The sequence below is a fragment of the Podarcis gaigeae genome, assembly GCF_964106915.1.
Source record: "Podarcis gaigeae genome assembly, chromosome: 9".
Taxonomy (NCBI): Eukaryota; Metazoa; Chordata; class Lepidosauria; order Squamata; family Lacertidae; genus Podarcis; species Podarcis gaigeae.
Window position 1 is genome coordinate 64,510,988 of NC_139685.1, and position 18,739 is coordinate 64,529,726.

An 18,739-nucleotide genomic window follows, 5' to 3' on the forward strand; every position below is an offset into this window, starting at 1 on the left:
CTTACCTTTGGGGTCGGCCTGACTCAACCCCAGCTGGTGTGCATTGTTTTTTCCCCATCCGTACACAACTCCGGAAAGGGAGAGGGCAAAACTCTGTGACCCACCGGCAGACACTTGAGCCAACGGGATGCCGTCAAGAGCAGAAATTTGCTGCGGCCCAGCCTGGTACCTGACTTCTTTTCCAAGACCAAGCTGGCCGTGAGTGTTCTGCCCCCATGAGAAAACTCGGCCATCTTCATTTGAGGAAGAAAACAGATTACGTATTTACATGACAAGCTGGAAAGACTGGCAAACCTTTCTTCATCAAGGGTGCCATTTTCACACCAAGCTGCCTTCTGAAGAGCCCCTGGAAACACCAGAGGATTTCAGGGTCTATTCCAGAGCAGCTTTTCCAGACCTTGACAATCCTTCACCTCCCTTTGGGCTAAAGCTGGAGTTGAGATATCTCTGGTCTGTGGGCCTGGCTAGTCCCACCAAGCGTCCCCACTTGGCCCCACAAAAGGCCATTTCAGCCATGCCAACCCCACCTATACTACATCAGGTTTGGGGCAGGTGAAAATAGGTGCCTGCAACGCCCTATGCAAAGCACTGGGCAAGACAGAAATATGAAAGAGGAGGGAAAAGTCACCTGACATCATTGTGGTGTCAGGTGATTGATAGGTGGGAGGTTCCACCCACCTATCAAGCTCCACCCACAAAGGGTTGGGGTGGTAACCCTTTTGCCCACTAGTCAGGGCCAGTTCTATACTCCGGGACTAAGGCCTGCCTAAGATTCCATTGAAGCCATAGCTCTATTGGTTAGAGCATGGTGCTGATAACTCCAAGGTTGCAGGTTCGAATCCCTGTATGGGACAGCAGGTTAGATTAGATGATTCTCAGGGTCCCTTCCAACTCTACAGTTCTATGACATTTTGAGACTCTATTATTACAACCAAGCATTTGAAGCAAATCATAGAAATGGAGCAAAGTTTGAAGTGAATGGTTACCTTTCGCCAGGGCTATTGAGTGATAATTCCCACAAGCAACTTGTATTATTTTGTATTTAGACAAACCATCCACCTTCCTGTAAAAGTCATGGAAAGAAAATTTTAGATTTTACAATTCAGAAAAAAGTATTGAGACAGAATAAATGTATGAAGTCAGTATCCTTAGGGTTATCTATTAATTAGGGTTATTTATTAAACATGCCTAGGGGAAGCAGTCTTATTGTGACTGACACTTTTAGAATGGGGGTTTAGGCATTTAAATAGGCTGATGTTGTTTTCTTTTTTTAAAAGAAAAAGGTTGGCCAACTGACCTGGCAAATAATGGTAAACTATTTTTAAAGCATTAAAAAAAAGACAACCAGCAAATTGCTAATGTGCCGATGACAAAATAAATCATTGCTATTTTAAATCAATGATTATAACTGAATGTTATGCTAAATTTCTAGAAATGCAGATGACTCATTGAAGCAGTTGTTCTCTTTAGCTTTTAACCAGAACACCAGGGTCAGCCCACAGCAGTAATATATATTCTTAAAGAAAATAACAAGCAAAAGGTAAGAGGGAGAAGTAAAAGCAACTATTACAAAACTGAAACAAAGTTTAAAGGCAGATGTGCTAAGCAAGCAATCAGCCTGGGAGAGAGGCATTTCCTTCCCCAGGATTTTGACCATAAAGAACTTTCTCAGTTTTTAATTATCTGCAAGAAAGCAAAGCCATATAGTTCAATACTAGAACCCATGGTTTGCATGCAGAAAGTCCCAGGTTCACAATTCTTGCATTTCCAGGTAAGGAAAGGTGAGCAGGTTTTGAAGAGGCAAGTACACCCCAGATCTGAGGCAGAGGAGAAAAAACCTCCCAAGGCTGCCAGGAAAAAGCATAGCTGAAAGGAGATTTGAGCACCCCTTTCCCTGGATGAAGTCAGTACAGTCGGACCTTGGAAGTCGAATGGAATCTGTTCCAGAAATCCGTTCGACTTCCAAAACGTTCGGAAACCAAGGCGTGGCTTCCGAGCTGGACGTTCGGGTTCCAAAGAATGTTTGCAAACCAGAATACTCACTTCCTGGCTTGCGGCATTTGGGAACCAAAACATTCGACTCGCAAGGCATTTGTCAACCGAGGTACGGCTGTATTCCCACATTTACAACACAAATCTGTTTTGGCAAGCGCCGAGAGTGTTATTAGCTGCTTACTTTGGAATCAGACGCTCTTTTAATTCTCCAGTGCCCAACTGTCCAAAAGCTCCAGCTCCCCACGAGAAAACTCTTCCATTGTTGCAAACGGCCAGTGAGTGCTCCTTCCCACAGCTTACGTGGACAATGGTTTGTGTTTCCAGTGCTTGGATTTGCTCTTTCAGAGATGGACACATAAAAAAAGAATATTCCTTTGTATAGCCAGAGAGGTCATTGACATATTTAAACCGTCTAGAAAGGCAAATGGTGATTACTTGGGTTCAAGTAATTGTGAGTCAAGATACCCACGGTTTGATCTTGACTTATTTTAGGTGACTATAGTTAGAACAAACCATAGGTCCTCAAGTTTGAAAGCCATAAGTTACAGCAAGAGTGGAGGATTTTGATCTCAAAAAGGGGGAGGGCACTCACCCCAGGCTTGTTTCTATTAATGCTAAACCATGGTTTAACATCTGAACATGCAACTCAATGTGATTTTTAAAAAATGATTAGCAGCCTCATATCTGGTGTTGCTTGGTAATTCTAAGAACACTCCCCCTCAAAAACCCACGCACCAGTGCAGTTTTGAAACAAGTGGTTAAAATCAGAGCAGTCTTCAAAGGTTCAGTCTGCCATCTTCAATCAAAATGGCGTCCACTTGCATCCAAATATAGACAAAATCCTGCTCCTTGACTTCAGAAACCATCCCACAAAGCTTGAAGTAATGAATTAGCAGGTGTCCAAATGAATAGCAAACAGATGAATAAACAACTTTCCAAAATATATAAATCTATTATTTATTGCACAATCTATATAAAGGGCATTTTTGTTGTTGCAAAGAATAGATATGATGGGTCAACTATCCCAAGCACATACCACCCATCTTTTGGGGGATGAGAAAGCAGGACATCCGCACACTCTTTCCGCCAGGCAGATGCGCAATTTGAAAACGGAAACAAAGCAAAAAAAAACATTCTAAAAACATTCTTAAAAAAACAATGCCCATGTAAAGCATCTAAAAGCAGTTAAAAACATTATTCCTTTCAGTGATCTCACAAGTTGGCAGGTTCAGTGAGACCGCAGTTTGGTGCAGGGAAACAAATCAGGTAATGGCCCATGGGGTTAAAGAGACCTCATCCACTTCTCTAATGTGTGTGTCAGGAAAGTAAGAAAGCAAACTTGAAGCACAGAGGGGGAAAACAACCTCTGTGTATAGCATCTACATCAAGGGAAAGTAATAGTGCCACTGTATCTGCTCTGGTCAAACCTCACCTGGAGTACTGTGTCCAGTTCTGGGCACCACAGTTCAAGAAGGACACTGACAAACTGGAACGTGTCCAGAGGAGAGCAACCAAAATCGTCAAAGGCCTGGAAACAATGCCTTATGAGGAACGGCTAAGGGAGCTGGGCATGTTTAGCCTGGAGAAGAGGAGGTTAAGGGGTGATATGATAGCCATGTTCAAATATATAAAAGGATGTCACATAGAGGAGGGAGAAAGGTTGTTTTCTGCTGCTCCAGAGAAGCGGACACGGAGCAATGGATCCAAACTACAAGAAAGAAGATTCCACCTAAACTTTAGGAAGAACTTCCTGACAGTAAGAGCTGTTCGACAGTGGAATTTGCTGCCAAGGAGTGTGGTGGAGTCTCCTTCTTTGGAGGTCTTTAAGCAGAGGCTTGACAACCATATGTCAGGAGTGCTCTGATGGTGTTTCCTGCTTGGCAGGGGGTTGGACTCAATGGCCCTTGTGGTCTCTTCCAACTCTATGATTCTATTCTATGATTCTAACCTTGCTGTGCAGATCTGGTGAGAACAACAACAATTTATTATTTATACCCCGCCCATCTGGCTGGGTCCCCCCAGCCACTCAGGCCGCTTCCAACAAAACACTAAAATACAATAACCTATTAAACATTAAACAGGGACGCAGGTGGCGCTGTGGGTTAAAGCCTCAGCGCCTAGGACTTGCCGATCGAAAGGTCGGCGGTTCCAATCCCTGCGGCGGGGTGTGCTCCCGCTGCTCGGTCCCAGCGCCTGCCAACCTAGCAGTTCGAAAGCACCTCCGGGTGCAAGTAGATAAATAGGGACCGCTTACCAGCGGGAAGGTAAACGGCGTTTCCGTGTGCGGCTCTGGCTCGCCAGAGCAGCGATGTCACGCTGGCCACGTGACCCGGAAGTGTCTCCGGACAGCGCTGGCCCCTGGCCTCTTGAGTGAGATGGGCGCACAACCCCAGAGTCTGTCAAGACTGGCCCGTACGGGCAGGGGTACCTTTACCTTTACCTTTTATTAAACATTAAAAGCTTCCCTAAACAGTGCTGCCTTTAGATGTCTTCTAAAAGTTTGGTAGTTGTTTTTCTCTTTGACATCTGGTAGGAGGGCGTTCCACAGGGTGGGCGCAACTACCGAGAAGGCCCTCTGCCTGGTTCCCTGTAACTTGGCTTCTTGCAGCGAGGGAACCACCAGAAGGCCCTCGGAGCTGGACCTCAGTGTCAGGGCAGAACGATGGGGGTGGAGACGCTCCTTCAGGTGTACAAGACCGAGGCCGTTTAGGGCTTTAAAGGTCAACACCAACACTTTGAATTGTGCTCGGAAACGTGCTGGGAGCCAATGTAGGTCTTTCAAGACCGGTTTTATATGCGGCCGCTCCCAGTCACTAGTCTAGCTGCTGCATTCTGCATTAATTGTAGTTTCCGGGTCACTTTCAAAGGTAGCCCCACAAGAGAAAGGGAAATCCTCCTCTTTCTAAGGGATGAGGGTGTAACAAAAGAAAGGCAGTTGCATTTGTTCCATCCCTTCTAAAGGCAGTCTTGGATTAATTACTGTTTCCGCGCTCCTTGTGAAAGCAATATTTTCCAGGAAACTTATTTGCTGAAAAGAGCGTGATGCCAAATGGCAAAGGGTCATCAAGCCTCCACTTGTAGAACCGTCTAGTTTTTTTGTTTTTTTCTGGAAGCCTAATTTCAGTTTGGGCAAGTGCCCGGAGCAGACAAAAAAACCTCATTATCTCAAATAACAGGGAGACCAGCTGGTGGCAAGAGCGCGCAGGAGAGAGGAAAGGAAACCGAAAGTGTCTTTGCAAAGCGCGCCTCCTCGCCAGAGGCTCTTATAAAAGGATGCGAGTCAAGGCTGAGAAGCGGAAACTGAAACTTAAAAGGCGCTCTCAGGTACAGCGGTGACTCATCCCTACGTGGCGGGGAAAGGGCTGAAATATTTTCTCTCGGTGGGCGAGAAGAAGAGCCCCCCAACCCAAACCACTTTAGAAGCAGCCGAGTGGTGCAGCGGTAAAACTGCTAGCACATTTGCTAAGGAAGGTCCGGTATGGGTTCAGATTGGATGGGGTGGACCAGGGGTTGGAATAGATGGTCCTTAGGAATCCCTTCCGACGCTACCATTCTAGGATTCTATTTAATTTCAAGCCCCCAACTCCGGGGGTGTCCCCTGGTGGGAAGGGAATGGCTTGCGTTTCCCCACACCATCCTTTAGATGTTTGCCCCCCTCGCAGGTGTGTGTGTGTGTGTTTCCAGTCTACAAACAGGAAAAGTTGGAAGGAAGGATCCTTAAAATACAGTATTATACACAAAGAGGGACGAATATCCCAGCTCAACAAAGGGGGGGGGGGAGCGAAGTTTTTGCCTTTGCCAGGGGTCTACTTCATTTTTTTCATTTTCACCAACAATATTTGCATGCCCGGCCAGGAATGTACGGGCAGCTCACATCAATGCATATATTATTATTATTTGTAAACCGCCCTTCACCCGAGGATCACAGGACGGTTCGAAACACAAAGTGACAAAATGAAAACGCAAAACAAGACAATAAAACAAAAGCAAAACAAACCAATACACCCCCCCCCCCCAAAAGCAGCATTAAAAATATTCTTTCTGGCTTCTTTGGAAAGGAAGTGCAAAGAGGAAGATGCTCCGTTCACTCGACGGGGCGTGTGATTTCTTAAGATCGGGGCCTCCCCTCCTTCTCTCCCCTTTGTGATGGAAAGAGATTTCCCAAATTTAGAAACTGCCAAGTGAGAAGAGGGTTAGAGATGGTCGCTCGGGTAGAAAAAGACACGCGCGCCCCCCACGCCGAGCCTTCGTGTAGTGTCCCTACCTGGCACGTGGGCGCGCCGCTGCCCCGGGGGGAGCCTCCTGCCCAGCTGCCCCTGGGCGTTGTCCCCGCAAGAAGCCACGCTGCCATCGGCCCGAAGCAGCAGCGAGTGCCGCTCCCCGCAGGCCACCAGCACCACCTCCGGCCCGCCGGGGGCTTCGGGGGCCCGACGGAAAGGCAGCGGCTCCGAGACCCCCTCCTCGCCCAGCCCCAGCTGCCCGAAGGAGCCGTTCCCCCAGCAGCACAGCACCGTCGGCATCCTTGCTCCCTCCCTGCCCAACTTCGGTTCAACTTTCCTCCAGCTGGCTGAGCACCTCTTGCGCGCAACTGAGCTCCGGGCCTGAACGGTGGCCAAACCGGCCCGCCTCTCCCAGAGGGCCCCGCCCACAAAAATATTCGGAGGATCGGAATCAGGGAGTGAAGACTAGAATCACAGCATCGTTGAGGTGGAAAGGGACCCACCAGGGTCATCTATTCCAACCCCCTGCGTTGCATCCCTCTCCTTGCTGGAGGAGTAGGGAGTTTCCTTTTTGCTTGTCACACAGCTCTTAAAACCGCAGGAGGACGGATAAGAAGACCTTTAAAAAAACAACAACGCAGGTATTGTTGTTGTGTGTTTCTTCCCCCTGTTGGCAAGCATACTGTGTTTTTATCTCTTCCAATTTTATTATTATTATTATTGATACAGCAAGAAAAGAAGAAAAGAAAGAGAAAACACAAATACCAAATTACGCACAGGAATAACCACAGACACATAATTTTCTTAACAAACGATAAAACATAAATTCATCTTAACACTAAAGACCCAACTTCCCGTCTATTCCATATTTCGATTTCATATTACTTATTGTCCATACACACTTTTATCATAATTAAACTTTTTCTTAATATATCTTAATTCTTATATCTACCTTGCAACTATTACTGAAGTTCCTTGAATGCTGCAGACTGTATTTTTAAAGTGCTGCACACCTTAGGTCGCAGTGCGTCAGTCCCCTGCCAGTGCACTGTAAAACTCGTTGCTGCAAGAAGTCCCACTCACTGATTTTCAGCCTGTTAGGTAGCTGTTAAATGCACAGGAGCCTTGTTGTTTTAAGAAGCAAAGCAGTTGTAATTGAAAACTAATAAAAATTATTATTTTTTTAAAATGAGCAAAGTGGTGTTTTCAAACTATAACCCCACTGTGCTCTCTGCACCAACTTTGCCCCGTGTTAGGCAAAAGATCCCTACATTGCAGGGGTTTGGACGATGACCCCGGGTCCATTCCAACTCTACAATTCCATTACAGTGGTACCTTGGTTTACAACCATAATCGGTTCTGGAGGTCTGGTTGTAAACCAAAACAGGTTGTAACCCAAGGTGCGCTTTCACCAATGGGGCTTCAAAAAAAGGGGGGTTGTAATCCCCCCAAAATGGGTTGTAATCCAAAAAAAGGGACACACACTTCTGGGTTTGACGTGGTTGTAATCCAAAACGGTTGTATTCCAAAGCTGTTGCAAACCAAGGTACCACTGTATTCCGTTCCCTGTTACACTCCCCTTTCCTCCTCATTTCCCACCTCATATCTATTAGTCCCCTTTCCCCACATCTCTTAATTTCCCCTGTTCTTCCCACAGTCTTTGTTTTGACCCTGTTTCAGTCATCATCCCTATTTCTTGCCTTATTTACCCTTTGCTGGATTTGGCTGCAAATAGCACACCAAGCTTGCACTCCCACTGGAATTCACACAGTGAGGGAGTCTTAGCTGCGGGTGGATCCTGCAGCATAGCTAGCTTTTGCATCTTGCCTGGCTGGCTGCACCTGGCTGGAAAAGGAATGCCACCTTAGGGTGGCCAGATATGGTTGGGGAAAGGGCAGGGCAGGAGTCTTGCAAATTTGAATGGCTGCACAGAAGGAATTCAGCAGGAGCAGTTTGTCATGCAAAAGACACTTGATGAAATCCCTTCTTTCACACTCCTCTCAGAGGTGCAGGAGACATCATTAATTTTCCATTTGGCTGCAAATGTGCTCCAGTTGGAGAACAGCCTTTACCAAAGGTGTCATGGACTTTAAAGACGCTCAAATTCAGGACGAAAGGGAGAAACGTGCTAAGAGGAAGGCACGCTTGGCAAACCCTCACCGTGATCAACTCCCTTCCAGATACCTATGTCCCCACCATGGAAGGACGTGTGGATCCAGAATTGGCCTCCACAGTCACTTGCAGACTCACTGTTAAGACCGTGTTCATGGAAGCAGTGGCACGCCAGGCACTCCATGGACCAGAGCACGCCAGGCACTCCTGTCTTCCACTGCCTCCTGCAGTTTGGTCAAACTCATGTTGGTAGCTTCTAGAACACTGTCCAACCAACCCGTCCTCTGTCGTCCCCTTCTCCTTGTGCCCTCAATATTTCCCAACATCAGGGTCTTTTCCAGGGAGTCTTCTCTTCTTATGAGGTGGCCAAAGTAATGGAGCTTCAGCTTCAGGATCTGTCCTTCCAGTGAGCACTCAGGGCTGATTTCCTTAAGAATGGAGAGGTTTGATGTTCTTGCAGTCCATGGGACTCTCAAGAGTCTCCTCCAGTACCATAATTCAAAATCTTTTGTCATTATAACTACTTAATTCCTGAATCCCGGTCACAGGCTCAGCCTATTCACACCTTAAACGTGCCCTTACCTTAAGTCAGGATTTGTGAGCACAGAGACAATGGGGAGATTTCCTATTTCCTTCGACCTTGCAGAGAAATATTTGAGGTCATTTTGGGAGAGAGAAAATGGTTTCAGGACTTTTCTGTGGGTTTCAGACATGTGGTTTACATATCTGTATGTGTTTGATTAGGGACGCGGGTGGCGCTGTGGGTAAAACCTCAGCGCCTAGGACTTGCTGATCTCATGGTCGGTGGTTCGAATCCCTGCGGCAGGGTGAGCTCCCGTCATTTGGTCCCAGCTCCTGCCCACCTAGCAGTTCGAAAGCACTCTTAAGTGCAAGTAGATAAATAGGTACCGCTTTATAGCGGGAAGGTAAACGGCGTTTCCGTGTGCTGTGCTGGTGCCGGCTCGCCAGAGCAGCTTCGTCACGCTGGCCATGTGACCCGGAAGTGTCTGCGGACAGCGCTGGCCCCCAGCCTCTAGAGTGAGATGAGCGCACAACCCTAGAGTCTGTCAAGATTGGCCCGTACGGGCAGGGGTACCTTTACCTTTACCTTATGTGTTTGATTGGTACATTTGTGAACATCTATTATATAAATATAAGACCTTAAAATTCTTATAACACTAGAAGCCACAAGCTGAAGCAGAATCAGAGTCTGCCTAATGGAAGGGAAAGTCCTGATTCTAGCCTTAGACTCAGGCAGGGTTGTTTTTGTCACTGCACAGTATTAAATGGTGCATTGCTCCAGCAGAGGGCAGTGCACACCCAAAATATTTCAACGTGGTGGAAGTCTTACAACAAATTCAGCTACAATATTTGCACATTGTAATGCAAGTCATTGAGTCAGAATGGTTCCACTGAGTTCAAGTTGATTGCAAATGCATACTGAATTGTGGCTATAATCCTGGAGCACTAAAAAAAAGAGTTAAGCCAACTGAACTCAGTGGAATTTACTTCCGAGTAAACGTGCCTGCCCCCTTCATGGATCACTGCCTTGCCGTGGCGAAGGGGCTTGAAGAACTCAGAGAAGCTATGAACTATGCCGAGCAGGGCACCCAAGATGAACAGGTCATAGTGGAGAGTTTTGACCAAACGTGATCCACCTGGAGGAGGAACTGGCAAGCCACTCCAGTATCACTGCCAAGAAAACTCCATGGACAAAGACAACAGGCATATAAAAGATATGACGCTGGAAGATGAGCCCCTCAGGTCGGAAGGCGTCCAACATGCTACTGGGGAAGAGCGGAGGGCAAGTACAAGTAGATCCAGAGCTGATGAAGCGGCTGGGCCAAAGCCGAAAGGACGCTCAGTTGCGGATATGCCTGGAAGCGAAAGGAAAGTCCAATGCTGTAAAGAAAAATATTGCATAGGAACCTGGAATGTAAGAACCATGAACCTGGGTAAGTTGGAGGTGGTCAAAAATGAGATGGCAAGAATAAATATTGACATCCTGGGCATCAGTGAACTAAAATGGACGGGAATGGGTGAATTCAGTTCGGATGACCATCATATCTACTACTGTGGGCAAGAAACCCGTAAAAGAAATGGAGTGGCCCTCATAGTCAACAAAAGAGTGGCGAAAGCTGTACTGGGATGCAATCTCAAAAATGATAGAATGATCTCGATACGAATCCAAGGCAGACCTTTTAACATCACAGTAATCCAAGTTTATGCACCAACTACTTGTGCTGAAGAAACTGAAATTGACCAATTCTATGAAGACTTACAAGACCTTATAGAAGTGACACCAAAGAAGGATGTTCTTCTCATTATAGGGGATTGGAATGCTAAAGTAGGGAGTCAAGAGATAAAAGGAACAACTGGCAAGTTTGGCCTTGGAGATCAAAACGAAGCAAAGGCTAATAGAGTTCTGTCAAGAGAACAAGCTGGTCATCACAAACACGCTTTTCCAACAACACAAGAGACGACTCTACACATGGACATCACCAGATGGGCAGCATCGAAATCAGATTGATTATATTCTCTGCAGCCAAAGATGGAGAAGCTCTATACAGTCAGCAAAAACAAGACCTGGAGCTGACTGTGGCTCAGATCATCAGCTTCTTATAGCAAAATTCAAGCTTAAGCTGAAGAAAGTAGGAAAAACCACTGGGCCGGTAAGATACAATCTAAGTCAAATCCCTTATGAATACACAGTGGAAGTGAGGAACAGGTTTAAGGATTTAGATTTGGTGGACAGAATGCCTGAAGAACTATGGATGGAGGCTCGTAACATTATACAGGAGGCAGCAACGAAAACCATCCCAATGAAAAGGAAATGCAAGAAAGCAAAGTGGCTGTCCAATGAGGCCTTACAAATAGCGGGGGAGAGAAGGCAAGCAAAATGCGAGGGAGATGGTGAAAGATACAGGAAATTGAATGCAGATTTCCAAAGAATAGCAAGGAGAGACAAGAAGACCTTCTTAAACGAGCAATGCAAAGAAATAGAGGAAAGCAATAGAATGGGAAGAACCAGAGATCTGTTCAAGAAAATTGGAGATATGAAAGGAACATTTCGTACAAAGATTTCCATAATAAAGGACAAAAGTGGAAAGGACCTAACAGAAGCAGAAGACATCAAGAAGAGGTGGCAAGAATACACAGAGGAATTATACCAGAAAGAAATGGATGTCTCGTATACCCCAGGTAGCGTGGTTGCTGACCTTGAGCCAGACATCCTGGAAAGTGAAGTCAAATGGGCCTTAGAAAGCACTGCAAATAACAAGGCCAGTGGAAGTGATGGTATTCCAGCTGAACTATTTAAAATTTTAAAAGATGATGCTGTTAAGGTGCTACACTCAATATGCCAGCAAGTTTGGAAAACTCAGCAGTGGCCAGAAGATTGGAGAAGATCAGTCTACATCCCAATCCCAAAGAAGGGCAGTGCCAAAGAATGCTCCAACTACCGCACAATTGCACTCATTTCACACGCTAGCAAGGTTATGCTTAAAATTCTACAAGGAAGGCTCAAGCAGTATGTGGACCGAGAACTCCCAGAAGTGCAAGCTGGATTTAGAAGAGGCAGAGGAACCAGAGACCAAATTGCAAACATGCGCTGGATTATGGAGAAAGCTAGAGAGTTCCAGAAAGACATCTACTTCTGCTTCATTGACTATGCAAAAGCCTTTGACTGTGTCGACCACGGCAAACTATGGCAAGTTCTTAAAGAAATGGGAGTGCCAGATCACCTCATCTGTCTCCTGAGAAATCTCTATGTGGGACAAGAAGCTACAGTTAGAACTGGATATGGAACAACTGATTGGTTCAAAATTGGGAAAGGAGTACGACAAGGCTGTATTTTGTCTCCCTGCTTATTTAACTTATATGCAGAATTCATCATGCGAAAGGCTGGGCTGGATGAATCCCTAGCCGGAATTAAGATTGCCGGAAGAAATATCAACAACCTCAGATATGCAGATGACACAACCTTGATGGCAGAAAGTGAGGAGGAATTAAAGAACCTTTTAATGAGGGTGAAAGAGGAGAGCGCAAAATATGGTCTGAAGCTCAACATCAAAAAAACGAAGATCATGGCCACTGGTCCCATCACCTCCTGGCAAATAGAAGGGGAAGAAATGGAGGTAGTGAGAGATTTTACTTTCTTGGGCTCAATGATCACTGCAGATGGTGACAGCAGCCACGAAATTAAAAGACGCCTGCTTCTTGGGAGAAGGGCAATGACAGGCCTAGACAGCATCTTGAGAAGTAGAGACATCACCTTGCCAACAAAGGTTCGTATAGTTAAAGCTATGGTTTTCCCAGTAGTGATGTATGGAAGTGAGAGCTGGACCATAAAGAAGGCTGATCGCCGAAGAATTGATGCTTTTGAATTATGGTGCTGGAGGAGACTCTTGAGAGTCCCATGGACTGCAAGAAGATCAAACCTCTCCATACTGAAGGAGATCAACCCTGAGTGCTCACTGGAAGGACAGATTGTGAAGCTGAGGCTCCAGTACTTTGGCCACCTCATGAGAAGAGAAGATTCCCTGGAGAAGACCCTGATGTTGGGAAAGATGGAGGGCACAAGGAGAAGGGGACGGCAGAGGACGAGATGGTTGGATAGTGTTTTCGAGGTTACCAGCATGAGTTTGACCAAACTGCGGGAGGCAGTGGAGGACAGAGGTGCCTGGCGTTCTCTGGTCCATGGGGTCATGAAGAGTCGGACACGACTAAACGACTAAACAACAACAACAAAAAACGTGCCTGCTAGTGGGCTGCACATCTTCATCCTCACGTAACTTAAGATGTGCATCATCACTTGTTTCCGTCTTGCAGAAGGGAATTTGGGCTGAAGAGTTCTTGTGTTAGCAGGTGAGAAGGGAATCTTGACTGATGAAGTCATGGATGCTTTAGCTGAGATTCCTGCATTGTGTGAACAGCACCTATCACACACAGAGACGCATAGGCCACCACTAACTCTACACCTGATGCTCTCACACTGCTGGTTTTTTAAAAGCTGCATACACATGACGTTAGCCACGATCCACATTGATCCTGTACTTTCTTGAGAAACATTGCTATCTGATATCTTTTATCGTCAAAACAGCTTCAGTCCGACTAGAAAACATAAGACGACCTGTTTCTCAAAAGCCCCCTACTTATGAAAATGTTGTTATCTGTGGTAGTTTTTGTTATGCAAATGGTGCCACCGTACCCTCCAATATGTCCTAGCACAAAACTGAGATGTACTGCCGTGCAAGTCATGTGGTCCATGAATTTTTGGACACCATGCTGTCACGTGAGAACACAGCCCCCTAAAATGAGATGTCCAGTTGGTGGGTAGGTTCCACCCTCGGTGCTATTTGTTTTAGAAAAAGAGGTGGCAGAACTCTCCACAAACGCCTTCCTTGTTCTCTTATCATGGCAATAATGCCCACTTGAGAGGTGCCGGAACTGAGTTCCAGTGATGTTATGTACTCAGTTGAAAAGGGTCAAAACTGCAGCAGTCTGATTGGTCCCAGAACAATAGGATTCAGAATGCAGCAGTCTGATTGGTCCTAGAACAATGCAGCAGTATGATTGGTTGGCAGCAGCCACCCAATCCAGCTCCAGATAGAACTGAATCCACAACCTGATTGGCCTACAGGAGAATTCCGGAATTAGCCAATCACGTGCAGCCCATTGTGTAAATAATGTATATAAAGCAGATACTTTGAGGGGACATTCATTTATTCCTCCTCACCACTATGAGCTGAATAAAGAGCATGAAATCCACTCTCGACTCTGAGTATATTTCAAGTGAGTTCTGGCTGGGGGAAAAAAGCCCCAATTAAACTCCATAGGATTTACTTTTGAGGATTTTTTTTTTTTTTAAGATTGCACTGTCAGGTAATTTATTTCCTATAACCCCATCCTGAATAAGATAACTCAGAAGTAAATCCCACCAAATATACCGGTAATTCTCTTTACTTCCAGGCAAGTATGCCTGGGAACACAGCCACTTATGTGTATTTTGAAACTGAGGCAAGCTTTATTTTCGTCAGCGTGTACGACCCTGAACTTTCATACCATTGACTTGGTGGGCTAAAAGCTTACATCATTTGAGCTGCTGGTTTAATTTTTGCTTGTTTGCTTAATTTTTTTTGTTTTGCAGGGGAGTGTTACTCTCTCTCCCAGGGACACTATTTCATTACTGATGAAACATCCCTTCAAATATGCAGATGGTAAAAATAAACTTCCAAATAACCACCTAGGAAAAATCCTAGAAGGTTTGTAAGAGGGGGATTGATGGCATCATGTTTCGCACACCTAATATCTTTACGTGGTTGACATGCGTCCTTCAGCTCCTACTTGTGTTACAAGCATAAAAACTGCTCCTTTCCCCTTATGGGGTACCCAAGAGCCCATACAGAGTCCTTTTTTGGTTCTCTATCAGTAGGAGAAAATAACAAAGGCCAGCCTGAGAATATTGAGAAGCAAAGCAGCTAGTAATCCTGATCTTTATTAAAGCTGTTGCAACAGGGTGCTCCCCCCCACACACAGGAGGGGGGGGAAGGACCACGAGCACAGGCATGCAAGCCCTTATATAGACATTTGAAATTGCCCACCCTGGAGAACAAGACCACCCCCCAGAAACATCATACATACATCACAGAATGGGTGTAGCCCAAAACCACCCCCTAGATACATCATACCTACATCACGTAAAAGGCGGTCTACAACAGAAATCTGAGTGCATTGTTTTTATCATGTCTGCTAGGTTACCTGTTAATGGTCACTTGACTGAATTACGTGGGGAAACTGCCCATTTTTTTGTTATGATAACTACTGGGCTCTCACCCTGTTGCTGTTGTTTAGTCGTTTAGTCGTGTCCGACTCTTTGTGACCCCATGGACCAGAGCACGCCAGGCACTTCTGTCTTCCACTGCGTCCCACAGTATGGTCAGACTCATGGTTCACACCCTATTCATATCTTAAACCTGCCCTTAAGACAGGATTTGTGAGCAACGAGACAATGGGGAGATTTCTCATTTCCTTTGACCTTGCAGAGAAATATTTGAGGTCATTTTGGGAGAGAGAAAATGGTTTCAGGAGTTTTCTGTGGGTTTCAGATATTCGGTTTACATATTTGTATGTGTTTGATTGGTACATTTATGAACATCTAATATATACGGACCATAAAGAAAGCTGGACCATAAAGAAGGCTGATCGCCAAAGAATTGATGCTTTTGAATTATGGTGCTGGAGGAGACTCTTGAGAGTCCCATGGACTGCAAGAAGATCAAACCATTCTGAAGGAAATCAGCCCTGGGAGCTCACTGGAAGGACAGATCCTGAAGCTGAGGCTCCAAAACTTTGGCCACCTCATGAGAAGAGAAGACTCCCTGGAAAAGACCCTGATGTTGGGAAAGATGGAGGACACAAGGAGAAGAGGACGACAGAGGACGAGATGGTTGGACAGTGTTCTCGAAGCTACTAACATGAGTTTGACCAAACTGCGGGAGGCAGTGGAAGACAGGAGTGCCTGGCGTGCTCTGGTCCATGGGGTCACGAAGAGTCGGACACGACTAAATGACTAAACAACAACAACATATATGACCTTAACATTATTATAACACTTGCCTTGTTGGAGAATAGAGGGGAGGGGGTGACTCCATGTAGAAACTACACTACCCACACAAAAGTGAAATGTATATTTGTTGCTCTAGCCACCTTTGCTTCTGTGCCACTTCAGCCTAGGCACATGGGCCTCAGAAGGTCACTCAGAAGGGTTAAAAGAAAAAGCTCCCCCTCCCCAGTTTACAGCATACCAAGACCCTCATCTAGGCATGCCACTACCAACATCTCACCCTCTTGCCGTTTGTAGCATGTCCAGCACCTGTTACTGACGCCACTTGCAAATTTATTGCGTATTCCCTCCCTGTCTCGTGCTTGTTGGCTGCAGTCTGTTATATGAAGGGTTATATGTGGACTGGGTCCTCCTCTGTGGCGATGTAATTTCAGCTTCGGGCTACGCTTCACTCATGAGGCACTGTGACAGCAAGGAACATGGAGCTGAAGATTCCACAGGGACAGCAGATTCCATAGCTTAACTCTGCGTTGTGCAAAGAACTTTCTCTCTCCTGAGCCTAGTGGCATTCAGCTTTATGGAAAGACCTGTAGCTGTATTATGTTATAAGAGAAGCAGGAAAAATAATTATTCGTTGCTTTCAATTCATATATGACCAGAGATTTAATTAAGGGGGAGGGAGTGTGGTGTGCTGGTAGTCAGAAAAGCTCCCTGTTGCAGTAGACCTTCTCTCTCTTCCTCTCGGGATGAGGGTGATGCTGTGGGTTAAACCACAGAGCCTAGGGCTTGCTGATCAGAAGGTCGGGGGTTTGAATCCCTGTGACGGGGTGAGCTCCCATTGCTCGGTCCCTGCTCCTGCCAACCTAGCAGTTCAAAAGCACGTCAAAGTGCAAGCAGATAAATAGGTACCACTCCGGCAGGAAGGTAAACGGTGTTTCCGTGCGCTGCTGTGGTTCACCAGAAGCAGCTTAGTCATGCTGGCCACATGACCCGGAAGCTGTCTGCGGACAAATGCCAGCTCCCTTGGCCTATAGAGCAAGATGAGCACCGCAGCCCCAGAGTCGTCCATGACTGGACCTAACGGTCGGGGGTCCCTTTACCTCTCCCTCTCTGTATGTAAAATCAATGTGTGATCTCCACAGACAGGACCAGCGAGGGACTTGGGTTGTCAGGGTCTGGCTGGATGAGGAGGAGGGGTGGGAAGCACCAGCCAGGGAGCCCCCAAGTTGCTAAGGTGTTTGGACAGTGCATTGTACACCTCCTTATGGGAACTGCTGCAGCCAAGCTGGTGCCAGACATATAGCTCTGCTTTCCTTTGGACCTGTTGCAGGAATTTATGTATAGGTTGGGGGGGGTTGCCCCTCCAGCAGATATCATGCACATGCAGCCCACTACCAAAATCAGCACAATCACCTTTGTGTGATTTGTCCCCACAAAACACTTCATCACAGTTTCTTCCTATCTATTCAAAGGGCTTCTGCTGCACAATACCAAATGTAAGAATTCACTGATAAATGTACTGGCTCACTGGGAAAACTTCAGAAATTGATACAGACATGTGAGCTCAGCTACTCAGCAGCCCCTCTGCCTGAGTGGATAATTCCTGGCATCCTGATACCTGAGTGCCAGACAGGTAGACATTTCAGAAATAACAAACCCAGATGTAGACAAAAGGGTGTGATTAACTTGTCTGGGAAACAGGGAAATGTAAATATCTCTTTTGTTACACTTGATGGGTGTTTGGTGGAGGGCAAGGGGAACCATGGGGCAGGGTCCAGGGTGCTCAGATTACTGCCACCAGACCTCCCCTTTCATGATGTAACCATGATGTATTAGCGATGTCGTTTGGGGGGTGTAACATGGGGATTAGCAGCTAATAAAAGTTTGGGTTCTTTTTTGTTCGGGGCTTCCATCTTGTTCCACCTTGTGGCAGGTGGGAGTCCTGTTGCGATAGTCTTCAATAAAGACCAAGCCTAATGGCTGCTGTTTTGCTCTGGTATTCCTGGCTGGTGTCCTTATTTTTTTGTCCAAGGGAGCCCTCAGATTTCTCCATTTTAACAGTCCACATTGGTAAGAACCAAGATGGGGGCTTTTCGTCTGGGAAACCCAGGACCTCCATAAACACTGCCTGGGCTTGCACCCTGGGAAGGTCACTTTGCTGCTTCTTATGCACACTGCATTGTCTCTTGAGACAGATGGATGCCAACAAGCTGTTTAGGGGCTTTAAACACTAATGTAAAGGTAAAGGAACCTCTGACCGTTAGGTCCAGTTGTGGCCGACTCTGGGGTTGTGGCGCTCATCTCGCTTTATTGGCTGAGGGAGCCAGTGTACATCTTCCGGGTCATGTGGCCAGCATGACTAAGCCGCTTCTGGCGAACCAGAGCAGCGCACGGAAACACCGTTTACCTTCCCGCCAGAGCGATACCTATTTATCTACTTGCACTCTGGCGTGCTTTTGAACTGCTAGGTTAGCAGGAGCAGGGACTGAGCAACGGGATCTCACCCCATCACGGGGATTCGAACCGCCGATCTTCTGATCGGCAAGCCCTAGGCTCTGTGGTTTAACCCACAGCGCCACCCGCACCCCCAAAACACTAATGTAAGCACCTTGAATTGGGCCTGGAAATGAAGTGGCAACCAGCAACAGATGTTTTAAAAGAGTTGTGTAGAGTTCTGAATTTAACCTCAGTCTGTAATCTCGAGTGCTGCATTTTGGATTAGCTTAAATTTCCAACCCAGAGTCTTTACATAAACACTGCCTTATCTTTATTAGCAAAGAATGAGGCGGGTTCAACATGACATGTCAGTGAGTCATCCAAGGTTGCTAGAGATTACGAGCAATTTAAG

The 18,739-nt window shown here is 46.3% G+C and overlaps 1 protein-coding gene across 2 annotated transcripts in view; it reads right to left on the minus strand.

The window, feature by feature from the left end:
- Positions 1 to 18,739, minus strand: part of LOC310852653 (putative E3 ubiquitin-protein ligase HERC6) — a 125,227-nt gene that overhangs the window by 21,595 nt on the left and 84,893 nt on the right. The window contains exons 1-4 of one of the 2 annotated variants that reach the window (XM_083756394.1): positions 6,260 to 6,637; positions 2,177 to 2,333; positions 987 to 1,063; positions 6 to 233 (exon numbers count right to left, since the gene is read on the minus strand). In XM_083756394.1, coding sequence (XP_083612520.1) covers positions 6 to 233; positions 987 to 1,063; positions 2,177 to 2,333; positions 6,260 to 6,515 — 718 coding nt within the window. In that variant the 5' untranslated portion in view covers positions 6,516 to 6,637. Of the gene's footprint in view, positions 1 to 5; positions 234 to 986; positions 1,064 to 2,176; positions 2,334 to 6,259; positions 6,638 to 18,739 lie in introns of those variants that run through there. The other variant, XM_083756395.1, reaches the window with a different exon arrangement.